Source organism: Mugil cephalus, chromosome 1 (assembly GCF_022458985.1).
Source record: "Mugil cephalus isolate CIBA_MC_2020 chromosome 1, CIBA_Mcephalus_1.1, whole genome shotgun sequence".
NCBI lineage: Eukaryota > Metazoa > Chordata > Actinopteri > Mugiliformes > Mugilidae > Mugil > Mugil cephalus.
The window spans coordinates 37,347,451-37,366,579 of record NC_061770.1 but is presented as its reverse complement, the minus strand read 5'-3'; the positions used below and the strand labels follow the sequence as shown (position 1 = coordinate 37,366,579).

Below are 19,129 nucleotides of genomic sequence, written 5' to 3'. Positions count from 1 at the left end.
CTTAGGTAGGTTGTAGGGCATTTACTGTGAATTGTTCTTGTTCCTTTAATTTCACCAGTTTATAGAAAGCACAAGTCAAACAACTGATGGAAGAACATACCTTCATGCTGAGCTCCGTGACAGCCTATACTCACTCCATTAGTTTGGGTTAGTCAGTTAATCTAGAGATGTTTCAGTTTGGAATAATTTTACTAAAAACTTAACTGCCTCCAGAAGGGAGCAACATTTCCAAAGAGTGGATGCAGGATTTTATGAAACAGTGTTGGATCTTTTAAAGTAAGATCAATATAAATCTGGAAAACTATTATTTGTTCTTGTTGTACTTGACCATGACTACTTCATTGTCTTAAATTGTATTGCAGCTTTAGTGTAATGTGGTCCCCATAACATGAGTAATACCCAGGGAACACTTAGACACAAAGAGAAAAGTGATGAAAGTTGGTTAATGAATACACACATGGACTAAACTTTAGGAAACAAGATTAATTTTTTTATTACAATTATAAAACCATGAATCACATGGAACTGTTGGCATTTAAAAACACAGTTAATCATAGAGATACTGATAGGTGGACCAAGCAGCAAGTAGTCTCTCATTTCATCTTCATATATCTAATTTCCCTTCGAGGATGAATAAAGTAATACATATAAAGTACATTGATCGATCGATAGATCAGCTCTATCAATCTATCGATCGATTTATCAATCTATTTCAGATCAAAAAAGAAATAACAGAAATTATTATTAATTATAATTAAGTGTGATAACACAAACATAAAAATCATTAAACAATTCCGCTTCTTATCAAAACCAGCCAGAGAGAGATTTTTTATTTTTGATAAGTTTATACTTATTATTTACAGAAATACCCATATTCTGCTCTACGAAGACAAAACTAAAACATGATAGGTTTTATTTCCTAACGCCAGAGTAGATACATTTTGTCTCTGTATCATCTCTTTGACTTCTTGATCGATTGGCCTTCTTTACCCTTAAAGCAGCGTAATGGAGGTTTTCGTCAGCCTGGAAACTCTGCTAATAAAATAGAAAACAACAACTTACAATGTGCCACATACCTAAGAAGAAACCATTTCAGAATTTTTTTTTTTTTTTTTTTTTTTTTTTTTGAAAGTTATCTGGATACCTCTGAGTTCATTGGGTATGAAGCCGAAAATCTTGCATCAGACTCTGAAATACAAAGAAAAGCTGTGTTTCTATAATGTTACAATTCACGAGTCACATCATAAACAGTACAATTTACCTGTACCTTGCTGGCCTTTTCTCTTCTGTGTGTACAGTAAGGCAGCCAGTGAAAGTGTCAGGATAGTGGTGAACGCCAAAGCACCACTCAAGAAATACACCAAGACAAGAGAAACCTCCTTATCTGCAGCATGATGCAGACATGGAATGACATTAACAACATCATCTTTATGGAATAACTGTTAATCAGATCAGAAAACATCTGTTACAGTTCTACTCACTCTTCAACTTGAGCTTGGTCCCATTTCCAAACAGTATGTGTCCACATGAGGCAACAGCACAGTCGTAGATCCCATTATGAGACAGATTCAGGTTCTCCATTGGCAGGTTGTAGACACAGGTGTGTGTTTTTGTGTTATTTTTCCTCTCACACTGATCATTCCTGCCTCCATGAGTATAAATGAGTCCTGGCTGAGATTCTTCAGAGACTTTGAACCAGTAAACTCTGTGTTCTCCATCACAGGTCCCAGTGTGTACTGTACAGGTCAGAGTCATAGAGTCTCCTAGCTGGACGGTCTCAGATGAAGACTGATGAACTGAAGTGTATATATTCAAACCTGAACCTTTTACACTGACTGTGATGCCTTCTGCAAATTCAATGGTGTTGGAAGCTCTACGTGCGCAGTAATAAGTAGCTGAGTCTGAAATACGCAAATCTGAAATACTTAAGTGTTTTTTACCATTTTTTATTTCTATTTTAAATAGTGAATTGTTCATAAATTCATCATAAAATGCTTCAGTGTCACCATAGATGTAGAAATTAGAAATGAGCTTTAGTTTCTGTCCCAATGTTTGCTTATACCAGTAAAATATTGCTGACACATCCTTTTCATGAGAACATGGCAAAATTACGCTTCCACCAATATTTACTGACTTGAAGCCACTCTCTTGATGAACAGACGAGGACTGATGTATCTTCTGAGCTAAAGTGACTGGAGAGACAAAGCAAAGACACAACAGGTTACATATTTTAGAAGATAAATTGTAACATAAAAACGAGAAATGATTGGAAAAAGTGTCACTAATAAAATTCAAACAACACAACTCACCCTTTCCCCACGAGACCAGACATGTAAGGTACAAAACAAACTTTAGAGATGTCATCGTGTTCAAATCGGAGACTTGAGTGAAAAGAATCTTGCTCTTGAGCTTCACTGACTCTTCAAAGACAAGACTTTGTTTGATTGGCCAATCTGAAGTGAAACTGTACGTCCCATTTAAGTAACATGATCACAACCACAGTGACACACTTGATATTTGGCCACGGGGCAGGACTCAAGTCTTATTGAGAGGTATTTGAAAAGTGTAGCTGCTCTTCAAGCTGTCCTATTCTCACTCATGTAACTGTCATGTTCTTGTGTCCCGTTTTATTTTGTTAAGTTTTGGATTTCCTGTCTGTTTTTCCTCGTGTGTCCCTTGATTGTTAATTGGTTTCTCCTGGTGTCCTTGCTCTGATCTGTCTCACCTGTGTCTTGTCATCCCTGAGCCCTCTTGTGTATTTATAGCCCTGCTTTGCCTTTGTTCCTTTTCTCATCGTTGATGTTCTTTCCATGATGTCATCTACATAATGTTTTGTTTTCTCGTTGCCATGCCATGCCCACAATCCTTTGATTTCATGCCATGTCCTTAATTCTTTTGATTTATGTATGTTGTATTTACCTGCCATGAAGAGCGCTTTTTGTTAATTAAAATCAGTCCCCTCTAAAAGTATTGGAACAGCAAGGCAAATTCTCTTGGTTTAGTTTTTTTTTTTTTTTGTTTTGTTCACTGAAGACATTTGGGTTTAAGATCATCAGATGAGTATGAGACAAGAGTTCCGAATGTCAGCTTTTATTTCCTGGTATTTACATCTAGATGTGTTAAACAACTTAGGATATATCACCGTTTTCATTACACCACAGCATTTTTAGGTGAGAAAAATGTGACTGACAGTTGTTTCTTGTTGACCAGGTTGATTGTTCAAACATTAAATAGCTCTGCATGACTTGTCTACTTTTTGGCCTGGGTTGAAACCTATAAAGTATGCATTTCTTGTTAAACATGATAAACCAACATGAAAACCAGAGAGCTATCTATTGGAGAAAAGCAAGTCATTTTCAAGCTGAGAAAAGAAGGAAACCAATCAGAGCCGTTGGACAAACATTGCCCACCAAACACGTCATTTCAACGTTGGTTTTTGGGCTAAATCTGGTTGGTCTATCACATTCTTGATTTAGTCAAGAAATAGTTGTTGGAAACTGGATTGTATCTTTTTGAAGACGTCTTTTCAACGACATGAAAATAACAGCTTTTCACCTTTCACTTTTCAACCAAATTTAGACGTTGTTTAGACGCACATGAGTGATGTCTTTTCAATGTCTTTTCAACTACTTTTTGCTGGGTAGGTGGGCATAGCAAGCACAACAATTTGGAATGTCCTGAATAAGAAAGAAACTACTGGTGAACTGAGCAACAGACGTCGAACAGGTTGGCTAAGGACAGAAATATTGCAAGAGCTGTAAAGGAAAAATGACCTCCACAGTGCAGGGGTGAAGGTATCACGATCCACTGTTGGAAGAAGACTCTGAGAGCAGAAATCTAGAGGCCAAACCAAGAGATGAAAACCACTCATCAGTAGTAAGAATCGGAAGGCCAGATTGAAATTTGCAAAGAAGTAGAGAGATGAGCCACAAAAGTTCTAGAACACAATCTTATGGACTGATGAGACCAAATTAATCTTAATCAAAGTGATGGAAAGGCTAAAGTGCGGAGAAAGAAAGGAACTGCTTATGATCTGAAGCATACAAGCTCATCTGTGAAGCATGGTGGCGGTAATGCCATGGCTTGTGCATGCATGGCGGCTTCTGGAACCCAAAGCAAAAAAAACGTGGAAGGTTTTAGACTGGCCAAGTCAATCACCTGACCTTAACCCAACTGAGCATGCATTTCACCTCCTGAAGGGGAGACTGAAGGGAAACCGAAGCAAAACTGCACTACAAGCCAGGAATAGTATCACAAATAAAGAATGCAACAGCTTGGTGATGTCGATAGTTCACAGGCTTGAGGCAGTCATTGCAAGCAAGGGTTATGCCACCAAATATTAAATGTTTTTTACTTTAAGATTACTTCTTCCATTAGTTTTGCTCACCTAAAAATGCTGTGGTGTAACACAAACGGTGATATATCCTAAGTTGTTTAACACATCTAGATGTAAATACCAGGAAATAAAATCTGATATTCTGAACTCTTGTCTCACATTCATCGTTTGATCTTGAACCCAAATGTCTTGTCAACAAAAACAAGGGAATTTGCCTTGCTTTTCCAATACTTTCGGAGGGGACTGTACCTCTTTTTAGAACCCCCCCTGCCTCATCAATTGTCCCGCACTTGGGTCCTCACCTCACAATCCCCTTAACAGTAACCCCTTACAGTTGTCACTGATGGGTCATATTCAACATGTTAATTTAGCATTAAGTTTATTTCAAAGGAAAAAGGGATTAAAGTTACATCTAATACATGTTTCAGTTGTTGAGATGAATAATTGCTTTCAGTATAATACTTAACAGTTATAGTCAGTCAGACGATTGATTGCACTCAGTTGATGGGTGAGCTACACTCACCAGTCCATTTATTAGGCACACCTTGCTAGTAAAAGGTTGGACCCCAATTTTTGCCTTCAGAACTGCCTTAATTCTTCATGGCATACTTTCAACAAGGTGTTGGGAACATTCTTCAGAGATTTTGGTCCATATTAACATGATAGCATCACACAGTTGCTGCAGATTTGTCAGCTGAACATCTATGATGCAAATCCAAAGGTGCTCCATTGGACTTGGATGTGGTGACTGTAGAGGCCATTGGAGTACAGTGAACTCATTGTCATTTTCCAGAAACCAGTTTGAGATGATATGAGCTTTGTGACATGGTGCATTATCCTGCTGGAAGTAGCTGTCAAAAGATGGGTACACTGTGGTCATAAAGGGATGGACATGGTCAGCAACAATACTCAGGTAGGCTGTGGCATTTAAACCATGCTCAATTTGTACTATGGGGCCCAAAGTGTGCCAAGAAAATATCCCCCACACCATTACACCACCACCACCAGCCTGAACCGTTAATACAAGGCAGGATGGATCCATGCTTTCATGTTGTTTACACCAACTTCTGACCCTGATATCTGAATGTCGCAGCTGAAATCAAAACTCATCAGACCAGGCAACGTTTTTCCAATCTTCTATTGTCCAGTGTTGTTGAGCCTGTGTGAACTGTAGTCTCAGTTTCCTGATTTTAGCTGACAGGAGTGGACACCCGGTGTGGTCTTCTGCTGCTGTAGCCCATCTTCTTCAAGGTTGGACGTGTTGTGCGTTCAGAGATGGTATTCTGCATTCCTTGGTTGTAACCAGTGGTTATTTGAGTTACTGTTGCCTTTCTATCATCTCCAACCCGTCTGCCCATTCTCCTCTGACTCTCCTCTTTCACCAGTTAAAAAGCACAAGAAAAACCACTGATTTAACAACATACCTTAATGCTGAGCAGCATGACAGCCCATAGTCACTTCATCAGTTTGGGTTAGTATTTGGCCTCTTTAAAAGCATTGGACATTTTGAATTTATAAACATGTTGCTGGTAAATGTCTGTGGGTATTATATCGGTGCTTGGAAATATCATAAAGCTTCATATTAATTTTTTTTCTTCTATTTTCTGGTACAAATAGTTAGTTGTAAACAGTTGGTTTTTCCACTATGGCTTCGTATCATCACTGATTTCCTCAATCAATTTGATTCCAATTCACAATCAATTAATTTAGAGACCAGTTTTACTTAAAACTTAACTGCCTCCAGAACACAGAGTATTTAAAATGGGTATTTTAATGAAACAATATTGGATCTTTCAAATTAGGATCAGTAAAAATGTGCAAAACGATGTTTTAAACTCAGACCTAACGTGTACTCGACGACTCCATTTGTCTTTGTTTGTATTACAGCATTTTAAGAAACAAATAGAACCTTGAACCTTTAAACCCCGACCTTAAGTAACACCTTACATTTATTTGGCCTCTATAACATGACTAATACCCAGGGAACACTGAAGCATGATGAGAAAACGTCTTAAAAGTTGGTTATCAAATATACACAGCAGTAAGCTTTAGGAACCAAGATGCAATTTATTATTACAATTACAAAACAATGAATAACTCGGAACTGCTGAAAAAAAGATCCTTAGTGGCATATAAACACGATTAATAGTATAAATACTGGTAGCTGAGGCAAGCAGCAAATAGTCTCACTTTCATCCACCAATATGAAGTCACCACTTGTATAGCACTTTTCAAATCACTAGTTTAACTCATTTCATATCAAATAAAAATAGAAATGATACAACTTATAGCCGTGGCTTCTAATGTTTTCCCTGTGGTACGAATCAGGACCCACTACAGTGTAAAAAGAAAATACTGACGGGACATCTTTAAAATTTTTTTCTTTTCTTTTCTTTCCCATGATCAAATTTGAAATACAAAGGGGACAATTTTGGTATAACGATGGAGGACATCTGACGTTGTGAAATTGGCACTTTTCATCTCTACACTTCTGCTTTTTATCAAACCCAGCCAGGGAGATGTAACCAGGGTTAGTTAAACCCCAGTTAATTGTAGTTACTTTGGAAATGTATTTTTATATGATCTATTTATGATCTAAATGTTTCCCTCAAAATTAAATGCATGACTATTTTTCACAAGAGTGGAGCAGTAAAAACATCTTCTCCTATAAAAAGAAAACTGTATATGTGTTACTGCCCCTTTAACAGAGGTGGCAGTTGTTGAGCGCTGATTTCAGTGAGACAAAAGCTGACAGGTGTGTGCATCGTACTTTAGCGCAAATCTTTGCAAGTCCACTGACCGATGCATGGTGCGTGTGTAGATGTGAGAAGAGAAAAAAGAGGAAAAGTTAGAATTGAAATGATAAAAAACTCAGAAGTCATGAAACTAAACGAGAAGAGACTATCAGCGAGCTGCGAGTTCGGGTAGGACGACGTAAACTGTGTAAACAATTGATTTCCCGGTGAGTAACGATCGATGTTTACATTAGCATGCTAATTTGCTAGCAGAGTGCTAAACACTGAAAATAACTTAAGTTAGCCTTGAACTCTCTCTAAAACCAGTCGAGATAAACTCGAAACAGGTTGGAGTAATGTATTAGTGTCAGAAGACTATGTTTTGTGCTTTATGAATCATGTGTTGTTATTTTTATTACTGTGAGTGAAACTCTTGATAGTAGGCTTGGTGCAGGCTAATGTAATGCTGAATCAGTGTTAGGCCTCGGCAGAAAAAAAATCATGCAGCTAAGCTAGTGAGTGTGTTGAGTTAAAATGGTGTTTTGTACTGTTGTGAATAGTAAAGTTAATGTAATTCATGTGAATAATATGAGTTATGTTAAAAAAGAGAGGGAGGGAAACAGTTATTTTGAAATGTTTATGTGAATTCATGTTTTGGTTACTATGAGTTAAGATAGATATTAAAAATTCATGGAAAATGGTAGTAGAAGAAAAGTGAAATTTACACTGAGAAGTAGTACATTTATTTATTTACATTCGAGTTGACCTTTTTATTATGGGCTAAATGAGATAATTTTCCTGCATGGTTGTGTAGGCTGGTTTTTTTTGAGTCCTTCGCCTGGGTCCTCAGTCCTTGGTTCCTACCCTGTCATCCATCCCCATCTCCATCCCAGTGGCTACTTTCCCTTGGACGTGAGGTCATCCATATCTCCATCCACATCTTCATCTTCACCGTGATACTTACCATTGGACCTTCGCTGTTAAAGAGGGCGGTAGGACTTTGAGTGCACTCGTTTTATTTTATTTATTTGGGCCCATTTTTCCATTTTTTTTCCTAGTTTTTTATTCATTTGAACTTTTGGGACAGTTTGCTTTTCAGTACCTGAGATCTCAGAGGTTTTTGTTACTTGTATTTTATATATTTTTTTTGTATTTTGGGTTCAATTGTGGTTGAAAGATCTTTGTATAATATACCTCCTTTAAACTTTCAGTCTGTTGTGTGTTATTTGGGGTAGACATTACAGATCTAAATCAAAATTTAGTTGAGTAGATACCAGTAGTCTCCTCATCGAGTCTAGAGTTAGAGTTTGTCCTCATTTCCTGTTTGATATTAACCCTGTCTTAGAGTGACAGGTGCAGGTAGGGGTTACAGAGAGATTTGGATTTTTGATTTTTTTTATAGTAATTGTTTACAAAACTACTCACATCAGCTATAGAGAGACAAAGCTAAAACATGTTCAGTTTTATTTCCTAACACCAGAGTAGATACATTTATCCTCTGTGTCATCTCTTTGACTTCTTAATCGATTGGCCTTCTTTACTCTTAAAGCACCGTAATGGAGGTTTTCTTCAGCTTCGAAACTCTGCTAATAAAAAAGAAAACAACAACTTACAATGTGCCACATACCTAAGAAGAAACCATTTCGGCAATAAGATTATTTTGAATGTTATCTGGATACCTCTGAGTTCGTTGGGTATGAAGCCGAAAATCTTTCATGAGACTCTGAAACACAAAGAAAAGCTGTGTTCCTATAATTTTACAATACACGAGTCACCTAATAAACAGTACAATTTACCTGTAGCTTGCTGGCCTTTTCTCTTCTGTGTGTACAGTAAGGCAGCCAGTGAAAGTGTCAGGATAGTGGTGAACGCCAAAGCACCACTCAAGAAATACACCAAGACAAGAGAAACCTCCTCATCTGCAGCTTGAGGCAGACATGGAATGACATTAACAACATCATCTTTATGGAATAATCTGAACTGTTAATCAGATCAGAAAACATCTGTTACAGTTCTACTCACTCTTCAACTCCAGCTTGGTTCCATTTCCAAACAGTATGTGTCCACATGAGGCAACAGCACAGTAGTAGATCCCATTATGAGACAGATTCAGGTTCTCCATTGGCAGGTTGTAGACACAGTTGCGTGTTTTTGTGTTATTTTTCCTCTCACACTTATCATTCCTGACTCCGTGAGTGTAAATGAGTCCTGGATGAGATTCTTCAGAGACTTTGAACCAGTAAACTCTGTGTTCTCCATCACAGGTCCCAGTGTGTACTGTACAGTTCAGAGTCACAGAGTCTCCTAGCTGGACGGTCTCAGATGAAGACTGATGAACTGAAGTGTTAACATTCAAACCTGAACCTTTTACACTGACTGTAACACCTTCTGCAAATTCAACAATGGAGGAAGCTGTACTTGCACAATAATAAGTAGCTGAGTCTGAAATGCGCAAATCTGAAATACTTAAGAGGTTTCTACTTTTTCCAGATTTCAGTGTGAAGCGTGGCTTGTTTGCAAATTCACCATAAAATGTCTTAAGACTACCATAGGATGAAGAAATGAGCCTTGGGTGATGCCCCAAAGTTTGCTTATACCAGTATAAACGTGTTGGTGGTCCACTATTTAAACATTGCAAAGTGATATTTTCACCAACATTTACTAATCTGAAGCCACTCTCTTGATGAACAGATGAGGACTGATGTGTCTCCTGAGCTGAAAAATCTAAGACACAATTGATAGAAATGAGAAACAGTGACAGTGAGATTAGAAACGGTGCCTCTACAAACATTCAAATCACAGTCAAAACACAACTCACCCTTGTCCCACAAGAACAAACATATCAGGTAGAAAACTAATTTTAGAGAAGCCATCGTGTTCAAATCGGAGACTCGAGTGAAAAGAATCTCGCTCTTGAGCTTCACCAACTCTTCAAAGACAAGACTTTGTTTGATTGGCCAGTCTGAAGTGAAACTGTACGTCCCATTAAAGTAACATGTTCACAACCACAGTGACAATCTTGTTAAGGGGCAGGGCTCAAAACTTGTTGAGAGGTATGTGAAAAGTGTAGCTGCTCTTCAAGCTGCCCTATCACCTATACTCATGTAACCCCTTAAAGATGTCACTGATTGGTCATATTCCACATATTTGTTTAGGATTAAGTTTGCAGAAATGTTCCAAAAGAGATTACAATCACATTCAATACATGGTGTTGTATATTGATGTGTTGATATAAAGAAGTGATCACTGCTAACAAGTCTTCTGTTATATTTTAAAAAGGTTTATCATGAGAAAAAACATGGTCAAAAAGTTTTGCCGAATCTGAGAGAGCTTCGGGCCAATAGTGGAATCCCCTCTCTCGTTCATTGTAGAAATGTTCCAAAAGAGATTACAATCACATCCAACACATGGCTCAGTTTGTTTTTGTCAGTATGATACAGTAACAGTTGCAATCACTTTCGAGTGGACTCAGCTGATGGGTAAGCTGTGAGGAATGGGAATTTCCAGTAGATGCCTCAAATAAGCTGTCAGCTGAACTGTTTGGGCTGGCACATAGATCAACTAAGTGGCCAACATGATCCTACAAGAAAACAACTGTAAAAGCAAATAAAGATGATGACCAAAGCATCTGGTCTTGAAAACCAGAGATCCTTCACGGAAAGGTTTGACAAGGTCCTCTTTATCATCTGCTGTGGAAACATGAAAATGACTCCCCAAGGTGACACACAGTGCTACAAATGTTCAGTCAGTTCCCAAAAGCCATTCAAACTGGCCATTTGTGTGTCTCAAAGGATACAACGAGAACAGCTCAACCAAGGACGCCATCACCACTGCACTCCCTACACTGCTGGAACATCTTGAGTGCTAAAACACCTATGTGAGGCTTCTCTTTGTCGACTTCAGCTCCACTTTCAACACAATCTGGCCCTACAAACTCTGATCCACACTCTTCAACATGGGATCAAACACCACCCTGTGCAACTGGATTGTGGACTTTTTAACAAATCGCACACAGACAGTTGACGGTCACTCCTCCTCTTCACTCCCCACCACCACCGGGGCACCCCAAGGTTGTGTGCTAAGCCCACTGCTCTACACTACGTTCACACATGACTACTCTGTCAATTCAATTCAGTTTTATTCATATAGTTGGTCTCAAGACACTTTACAAAAAACGGCCTGCAACTTCCAGAGCAAGCCCGCGGGTGACAGTGGCAATGAAAAACTCCCTTTTAACAGGAAGAAACCTTGAGCAGAAGCCATTATCACCTTTTGACTACAACCACAAAGAGATTATAGAATGAAGCAGATCTGGTTGTGACGCTGTGTGACACACATTTTGTACTTAGGTAGGTTGTAGTGATTGGGTTGTAGATTGTAGGTTGTAGATCTTTCATTGTGAATTGTTGTTGTTCCTTGAATTTCAGCAGTTTATAAAAAGCACAAGTAAAACCACTGATGGAACAAAATGCCTTAATGCTGAGCTCCGTGACAGCCTATACTCACTCCATTAGTTGAGGATAGTGTTTGGCCTTTTTGAAAGGACTGGACATTTTGTATTTATAAATATGTTGCTGGTAAGTGACTGTGGTTGTAATGTCAGCTCTTGGAAATATCCAAAATCTTCATCTGTATAGTGTAAATAGTCAGTTTTTTCCACTATGGCTGGGTATCATCAAAGATTTCCTGAATCAATTTGATTCTGGTTCACAGTCAATTCATTTTTGTTTCAGTCTGTAACAATTTTACTGAAATCTAAACTGCTTCCAGAACACAGAAAGATTTCTAATGAGAGGATGCAGGAAATGTCATCCTTTTAAAAGGAGGATTTAATGAAACTATATTGGATCTTTCAAATTAAGTATGTAAATGTAATGTAAATCTGAAAAAAAATATTTTTAAACTGAGACCTAATGTTTACTTGCTCATGACAACTTCACAACACCATTTGTCTTAGCTTGTATTGCAGCAATTTAAGAAAAAATATTTAACTCTGATCTTAAGTAACACCTTGAATGTAATGTTAGCGTAATGTGGACCCATAACATGACTAAAACCTGGGGAACACTTAAGCACAATGACAAAGAAGTGTTAATAGTCAGCTAATAAATATACACAGGACTTAACTTTAGAAACCAAATGCAATTTATTCCTACAATAACAAAACAATGAATAACTCAGAACTGTTGAAAAAGAAACTGTTGGGTGACACGAAAAACACTATTAATAGTAGAAATACTGGAAGGTTTGTTTAGCACTTTTTGTATCAACCTTACAAAATGCGTCACAAAGTCATGAAAATCTGCAGTTTAAAGTGATAAATGCTCCTTTTATTCATTTTTGGATGATTTAGAGTTTCATCCCTTCTACATGAGACAATGGTTTATCTCCTTTCGTATAAATAACAATCGAAATGATGATAGAAATTATATCCATGGAATCTACAAAGGGTTTCCTTTGTGGTAACAATCAGAATGAACAGACAATACTGACAGAACATCATTAAATTTTATTTTCCCACACTAAATTTCAAATTCGAAGGGACAATTCTATTATACTGGCAATGGTAGATTTCTGATAAAAAAAATGGTAAGAATTTGCACTTTTCATCTAGGTTAATTTGCAAAAAACACAAAAGCAGACTGGACACACTTCTAAAGTTCACACTTAAGTTTATAGTAATTATTTACATTTTAAGTGAAATTACAAAGTAGAACTACTCCTGTCATTTTACACTAAGACAAAGCTAAAAAATGATTGCTTTTATCTCCTAACACCAGAGTAGATACATTTTGTCTCTGTGTCATCTCTTTGACTTCTGGATCAATTGGCCTTCTTTACTCTTAAAGCAGCATAATGGAGGTTTTCTTCAGCCTGGAATCGCTGCTAATGAAATAGAAAACAACAACTTATGATGTCTCATATACCTAAGAAGAAAACATTTCAGCAATAAGATTATTTGAATGTTATCTGGATACCTCTGAGTTCATTGGGAATGAAGCCGAAAATCTTGCATGAGATTCTGAAACACAAAGAAAAGTTGTTTCTATGATATAAAATTCACTAATCATGCAATAAACAGTACAATTTACCTGTAACTTGCTGGCCTTTTCTCTTGTGTGTGTACAGTAAGGCAGCCAGTGAAAGTGTCAGGATAGTGGTGAACGCCAAAGCACCACTCAAGAAATACACCAAGACAAGAGAAACCTCCTCATCTGCAGCATGATGCAGACATGGAATGACATTAACAACATCATCTTTATGGAATAATCAGAACTGTTAATCAGATCAGAAAACATCTGTTACAGTTCTACTCACTCTTCAACTCCAGCTTGGTCCCATTTCCAAACAGTATATGTCCACATGAGGCAACAGCACAGTAGTAGATCCCATTATGAGACAGATTCAGGTTCTCAATTGGCAGGTTGTAGACACAGGTCTGTGTTTGTGTGTTATTTTTCCTCTCACACTGATCATTCCCATCTAAATGTCCTGGATGAGATTCTTCAGAGACTTTCAACCAGTAAACTCTGTGTTCTCCATCACAGGTCCCAGTGTGTACTGTACAGTTCAGAGTCACAGAGTCTCCTAGCTGGACAGTCTCAGATGAAGACTGATGAACTGAAGTGTTAATATTCAAACCTGAACCTTTTACACTGATTGTAAGGCCTTCCACAAATTCAACGGTGTTGGAAGCTTTACTTGCACAGTAATAAGTAGCTGAGTCTGAAATATGCAAATCTGAAATACTTAAGTGGTTTTTACCATTTTCCGTTTTCAATGTGAAACGTGTATTGTTCACAAATTCATCATAAAATATCCCATCACTATCAAAGATGTAGAATGAAGAAATGAGCTTTGGGTGACGTCCCAGTGACTGCTTATACCAGTAAAACCATTCTGATACTCTTCCATAGAAACATCGCAAAACTATGTTTTCACCCACATTTACTCATCTGAAGCCACTCTCTTGACGAACAGATGAGGACTGATGTGTCTCCTGAGCTGAAAAAGCAAAGACACAATTGATTTCAGCTTTTAGAAATTAATTATACCATAGAAATGGGAAAAAGTTAGAAATACAACAACACAACTCACCCTTTCCCCACAAGAACAAACATGTCGGGCAGAAAACAAATGTTAGAGATGCCATCATGTTCAAATGGTTGACTCGAGTGAAATGAATCTCGCTCTTGAGCTTCACCAACTCTTCAAAGACAAGACTTTGTTTGATTGGTCAATCTGAAGTGAAACTGTACGTCCCATTAAAGTAACATGTTCACAACCACAGTGACACGCTTGGTAAGGGGCAGGACTAAAGACTTGTTGAGAGGTATTTGAAATCTGAGTTGCTATTGAAGCTGCCCTATTCTTAGGTTTGCAGACATCAGTCACATCCAATACATGGCTGAGTTATTGAGTTGGACAATTATTTTATTTTTCTTAACAGTTATAATCAGTGGGATTTTGAGTGCATTCAGCAGATAGTTGCTCTTTGTGCCAGCCCAAATAGGGGAAAATCCCATTCAGGACACCTTACCTAATTTGCTTAGAGGATCCCAGAACAGAACAACTGTAAAGGCAAATAAAGATGTTGACCAAAACATCTGGTCGTCTTCTTCTTCATAGAAAGCTTTGACTAGGTCTACCTTACCCTCTGGTATCAAACCTTGAAAATAGCCACATTCACTCCCCAAGGTGACACAAAGCTACAAATGTTCAGCCACTTCCCAAAAGCCATTAAAACTGACCAGGTCTCAAAGGTCCCACACCAATTTGCATTCAAGGAGAACAGGCCAACCAAGGATGCCATCACCACTGCACTCCATACACTGCTTGAACATCTCGAGCGCTACAACACCTATGTGAGGCTTCTCTTTGTTGACTTCACCTCCACCTTCAACACAATCCGACCCTACAAACTCTGATCCAAACTCCTTAACCTGGGATTTAACAACACCCTGTGCATCTGGAGACACACGCAGACACTACACTGATTTGACACTCACACCTCTTCTTCACTCCTCACCAACACGGGGCCCCCCAAGATGGTGTGCTAAGCCCACCGCTCTCCATTCAGTCAAATTCGCTGACAATACCACAACACAATACTTGGCCTCATCAACAGCAACAATGAAATACCATACAAGATGGAGGTACAACATCTGAGATTATGGTGTAATAACATTGAATTGATTCTCGACATCAAGAAGAACAAGGTAATTATCGTATTGTCTGTAGAAAGAGCCAACAACACTACCCTCCACTCTCCATTGGCAGTGAGGTGGTGGAGAGTGTCTAAATTTTATTACCTGGGACTAATCATTTCTGAGGACTTGTCCTGGAGCACTAATATCTTCTCAACCATGGGGAAAGCACGGCAACTCCTGTATTATCTAAGAAAGTTGAGGAGTGCCCAAATCCCAAAGAAGCTGATGGTGAACTTTTACAACTGCACCACTGGCAGTGTTTTAATGTCTGGATTTTCAATTCGGTTTTCCAGCTGCACTAAGGCTGATCGGCAGGTACTCCATTGGGTAAAGACAGCAAGGAAGATCAGTGGGACTTCTCTGCCAGAGATGAGTCCCATCTACACCACCCGCTGTCTGAGGAAAGTGCACAACATCATGCGTGATCAACACCACCCGGCACATCGACTGTTCCACCTGCTACCTCAGTTAGAATTTGAAATCTTTAATAAATGTTAATATTACCCGGTATGCGAGCACACGCCTGGTAATCAGTCATGTCTACTCTAAGACCCTACCTACCTATGTTTTGGAGAAACATGCCCCCCTCTCATATAAGATGGCCATGTACATGTCAGCGTGAGTGGGAAATTTGCAAAATGTTATTGCATTTCGCTCTATAAACTACACATGTGAAGGGAAACGGAGCCATTTGAAGAGCCATTCTGCAGAGTAAGTGCTTGTAAATTAGCAAATATTAGCCTGTTGATTAACATAGTAGCAAATGTAGTAACCTCATGTTAGCTTGATATGAGCATGGGTACAATATTTTCAGAACTTAAATGTGGTTTAAAAAGCCAGTAAATTTTATATGCGCCGTGGCTCAATAGGCTGGAGAACACTGATTTAGGTAAATATAGATTTAAAACAATAAATATGATTATAAAGCAGAATAAATTAAGTGGATGTGGTTTAATAAGGAGTACGTTAATATATAATAATAATAGATAATAAAATAACGTTAAGTTGGTGCACGCCTACATTAATAACACTGTGTTGAAGAGAATGTACTGGAAACCTATTTGATCAAGTCAAATTCAAAATCTCAGCCACATGTTAGCTCCATTATATCTTTATATATTTCTTCTCATCTAAACCATACGTGACGTCTTCCTCCTGAACCTCTCTGAAATGGGTCTTGGAAACAACATGTAAACTTCTCTTTGATATTGTACTAGTTTAAAACACCACTTTCTTAGAGTTACATTTTTTAACCCACTCATTCATGCAAGGCCACCTTCACCACACAGGCATCAATCACATTTCGTTTGTCTGTACACCCGTAGACAGAGTTAGCAGATGTTCTGAAGCAGAGTACCAGCCTAACTAAACCACAGGTTTTAACTACACCCACATGGAGATGATAAAAGGAAACAGACATGGGTGTGTTGCAACTATAATGCAGATTTTGTACTTAGGTAGGTTGTAGGTCATTCACTGTGAATTGTTCTTGTTCCTTTCATTTCACCAGTTTATAGAAAGCACAAGTAAAAACCACTGATGGAAGAACATACCTTCATGCTGAGCTCCGTGACAGCGTATACTCACTCCATTAGTTTGGGTTAGTCACTTAATTTAGAGATGTTTCAGTTTGGAATAATTTTATTAAAAACTAAACTGCCTCAAGAATGGAGCAACATTTCAAATGAGTGGATGCAGGATTTTATGAAACAGTGTTGGATCTTTTAAAGTAAGGTCAGTATAAATCTGAAAAACTATTACTTGTTCTTGTTGTACTTGACCATGACTACTTCATTGTCTTAAATTGTATTGCAGCTTTAGTGTCCCCATAACATGAGTAATACCCAGGGAACACTTAAACACAAAGAGAAAAGTGATAAAAGTCGGCTAATAAATACACACATGGACACAACTTTAGGAACCAAGATTAAAATTTTTATTACAATTATAAAACCATGAATCACATGGAACTGTTGGCATTTAAAAACACAGTTAATCATAATATTAGGTGACCAGCGCAAGTAGTCTCTCATTTCATCTTCATATATCTAATTTCCCTTCGAGGATGAATAAAGTAATACATATAAAGTAGATCAATCGATCGATAGATCAGCTCTATCAAAGGTCGAAATAGTATAATTAATTAATTATAATTATAATTAATTATTATAAGACAAACATAAAAATCATGATACACTTCCGCTTGTTATCAAAACCAGCCAGAGAGAGATTTTTGTTTTAGTTAAGTTTCTAGTAATTATTTACAGAACTACTCATATACTGCTATACAAAGACAAACAAACATGATCATTTTTCTAACACCAGAGTGATACATTATCCTCTGTGTCATCTCTTTGACTTCTGGATCGTGCCTTCTTTACTCTTAAGCAGTAATGGAGGTTTTCTTCAGCCTGGAAACTCTGCTAAAGAATAGAAAACACAACTCATAATGTCACATACCTAGAGAAACATTTAACAAAAGATTATTTGAAAGTTATCTGGAACCTCTGAGTTCATTGGTATGAAGCCGAAAATTTTCATGAACTCTGAAACACACAAAAAATTAGTGTTTCTATGATTTAAATTCACTAATACGTGATAAACAGTACAATTACCTGTACTTGCTGGCCTTTTCTCTTCTGTGTGTACAGTAAGGCAGCAGTGAAAGTGTCAGGATAGTGTGAACGCCAAAGCACCACTCAAGAAATACACCAACAAGAGAACCCCTCATCGCAGCATGAGGCAGACTGGAATGACATTAACAACTCATCTTAAGGAATAATCTGAACTGTTAATCAATCAGAAACATCTGTTACAGTTCTACTCACTCTCAACTCCAACTTGTCCATTTCAAAAGTATGTTCCACATGAGCAACAGCACAGTAGTAATCCATTATGAGACAGAGTCAGTTCTCCATTGGCAGGTTGTAGACACATTGCGTGTTTTGTTACTTTTCCTCTCACACTATCATCCTGCCTCATGAGTGAAATGAGTCCTGTGAGATCTTCAGAGACTTGAACCATAAACTCTGTGTTCTCCATCACAGGTCAGTGTGTCTGTACAGTTCAGAGTCACAGAGTCCCTAGCTGGATGATCTCAGATAAGACTACTGAATGTTAATATTCAAACCTGAACCTTTTACACTGACTGTAACACTTCTGCAATCAAATTACTGAAAGTCTACATGCACAGTATAATACTGAGTCTGAAATATGTAAATCTGAAATACTTAGTGGTTTACCATTTTTAATTTCCATGTGAAGCGTGAGTGTTCACAAATTCATTATAAAATACTCAGTTTTTCATAGACGTAAGTAAAGAGCTTTGGTTTCTGTCCCAATGTTTGCTATACCAATAAAACCTTGCTGACAAATGATTTATAAAACATCGCAAATTACACTTCACCAACATTTACTGATCTGAGCCACTCTCTTGACGAACAAATGATGACTGATGTGTCTCCTGAGCTGAAAAAGCAAAGACACAGTTGATTTCATATTTTTCCGGATGAATTATAGTATAGAAATGAGAAACTATTTGAAACAGAGTCACTAACTTAGAAACTACCATCACAAAAACACAACTCACCCTTCAAGAACAAACATGTCAGGAAGAAAAGAAACATTACAGATGTCATCGTGTTCAAATATCTGACTTCTGAGTGAAAAGAATCTCACTCTGACTCACCGACTCTTCAAAGACAAGACTTTGTTTGATGGCCATCTGAATGAAACTGTACGTCCATTAGTAACATGTTCACAGCCACAGTGACAAGCTGTATTTGGCAGGGGCAGGACTTAAGACATATTGAGAAGTATTTGAAGAACATAATGGCTCTTCAAGTCAC

General features: G+C 37.9%; 1 protein-coding gene and 1 pseudogene across 1 annotated transcript; both read right to left on the bottom strand.

Annotated features, from left to right (window-relative positions):
* Window positions 1-912: 912 nt before the first annotated feature.
* LOC125008152 lies at window positions 913-18,919 on the bottom strand (annotated as a pseudogene).
* LOC125021641 lies at window positions 8,535-9,944 on the bottom strand. Its single transcript, XM_047607767.1, has 5 exons — window positions 9,881-9,944; window positions 9,094-9,786; window positions 8,868-8,990; window positions 8,751-8,794; window positions 8,535-8,654 (listed from the first exon to the last, which is right to left on the bottom strand). The coding sequence occupies exons 1-5, from the start codon at window positions 9,942-9,944 to the stop codon at window positions 8,535-8,537; spliced, it is 1,044 nt and encodes a 347-aa protein (XP_047463723.1).
* Window positions 18,920-19,129: the final 210 nt, after the last annotated feature.

What these genes read in the sequence shown, in the direction of transcription:
- LOC125021641 (XM_047607767.1), bottom strand. Translation starts at nt 9,944, where the DNA reads ATGGCTTCTCTAAAATTAGTTTTCTACCTGATATGTTTGTTCTTGTGG. An exon ending in AACCAAGCTGGAGTTGAAGA is followed by an intron (nt 8,991 to 9,093) that starts GTGAGTAGAACT and finishes CTCAAGCTGCAG; the next exon opens with ATGAGGAGGTTTCTCTTGTC. An exon ending in CATACCCAACGAACTCAGAG is followed by an intron (nt 8,655 to 8,750) that starts GTATCCAGATAA and finishes TTTTATTAGCAG; the next exon opens with AGTTTCGAAGCTGAAGAAAA.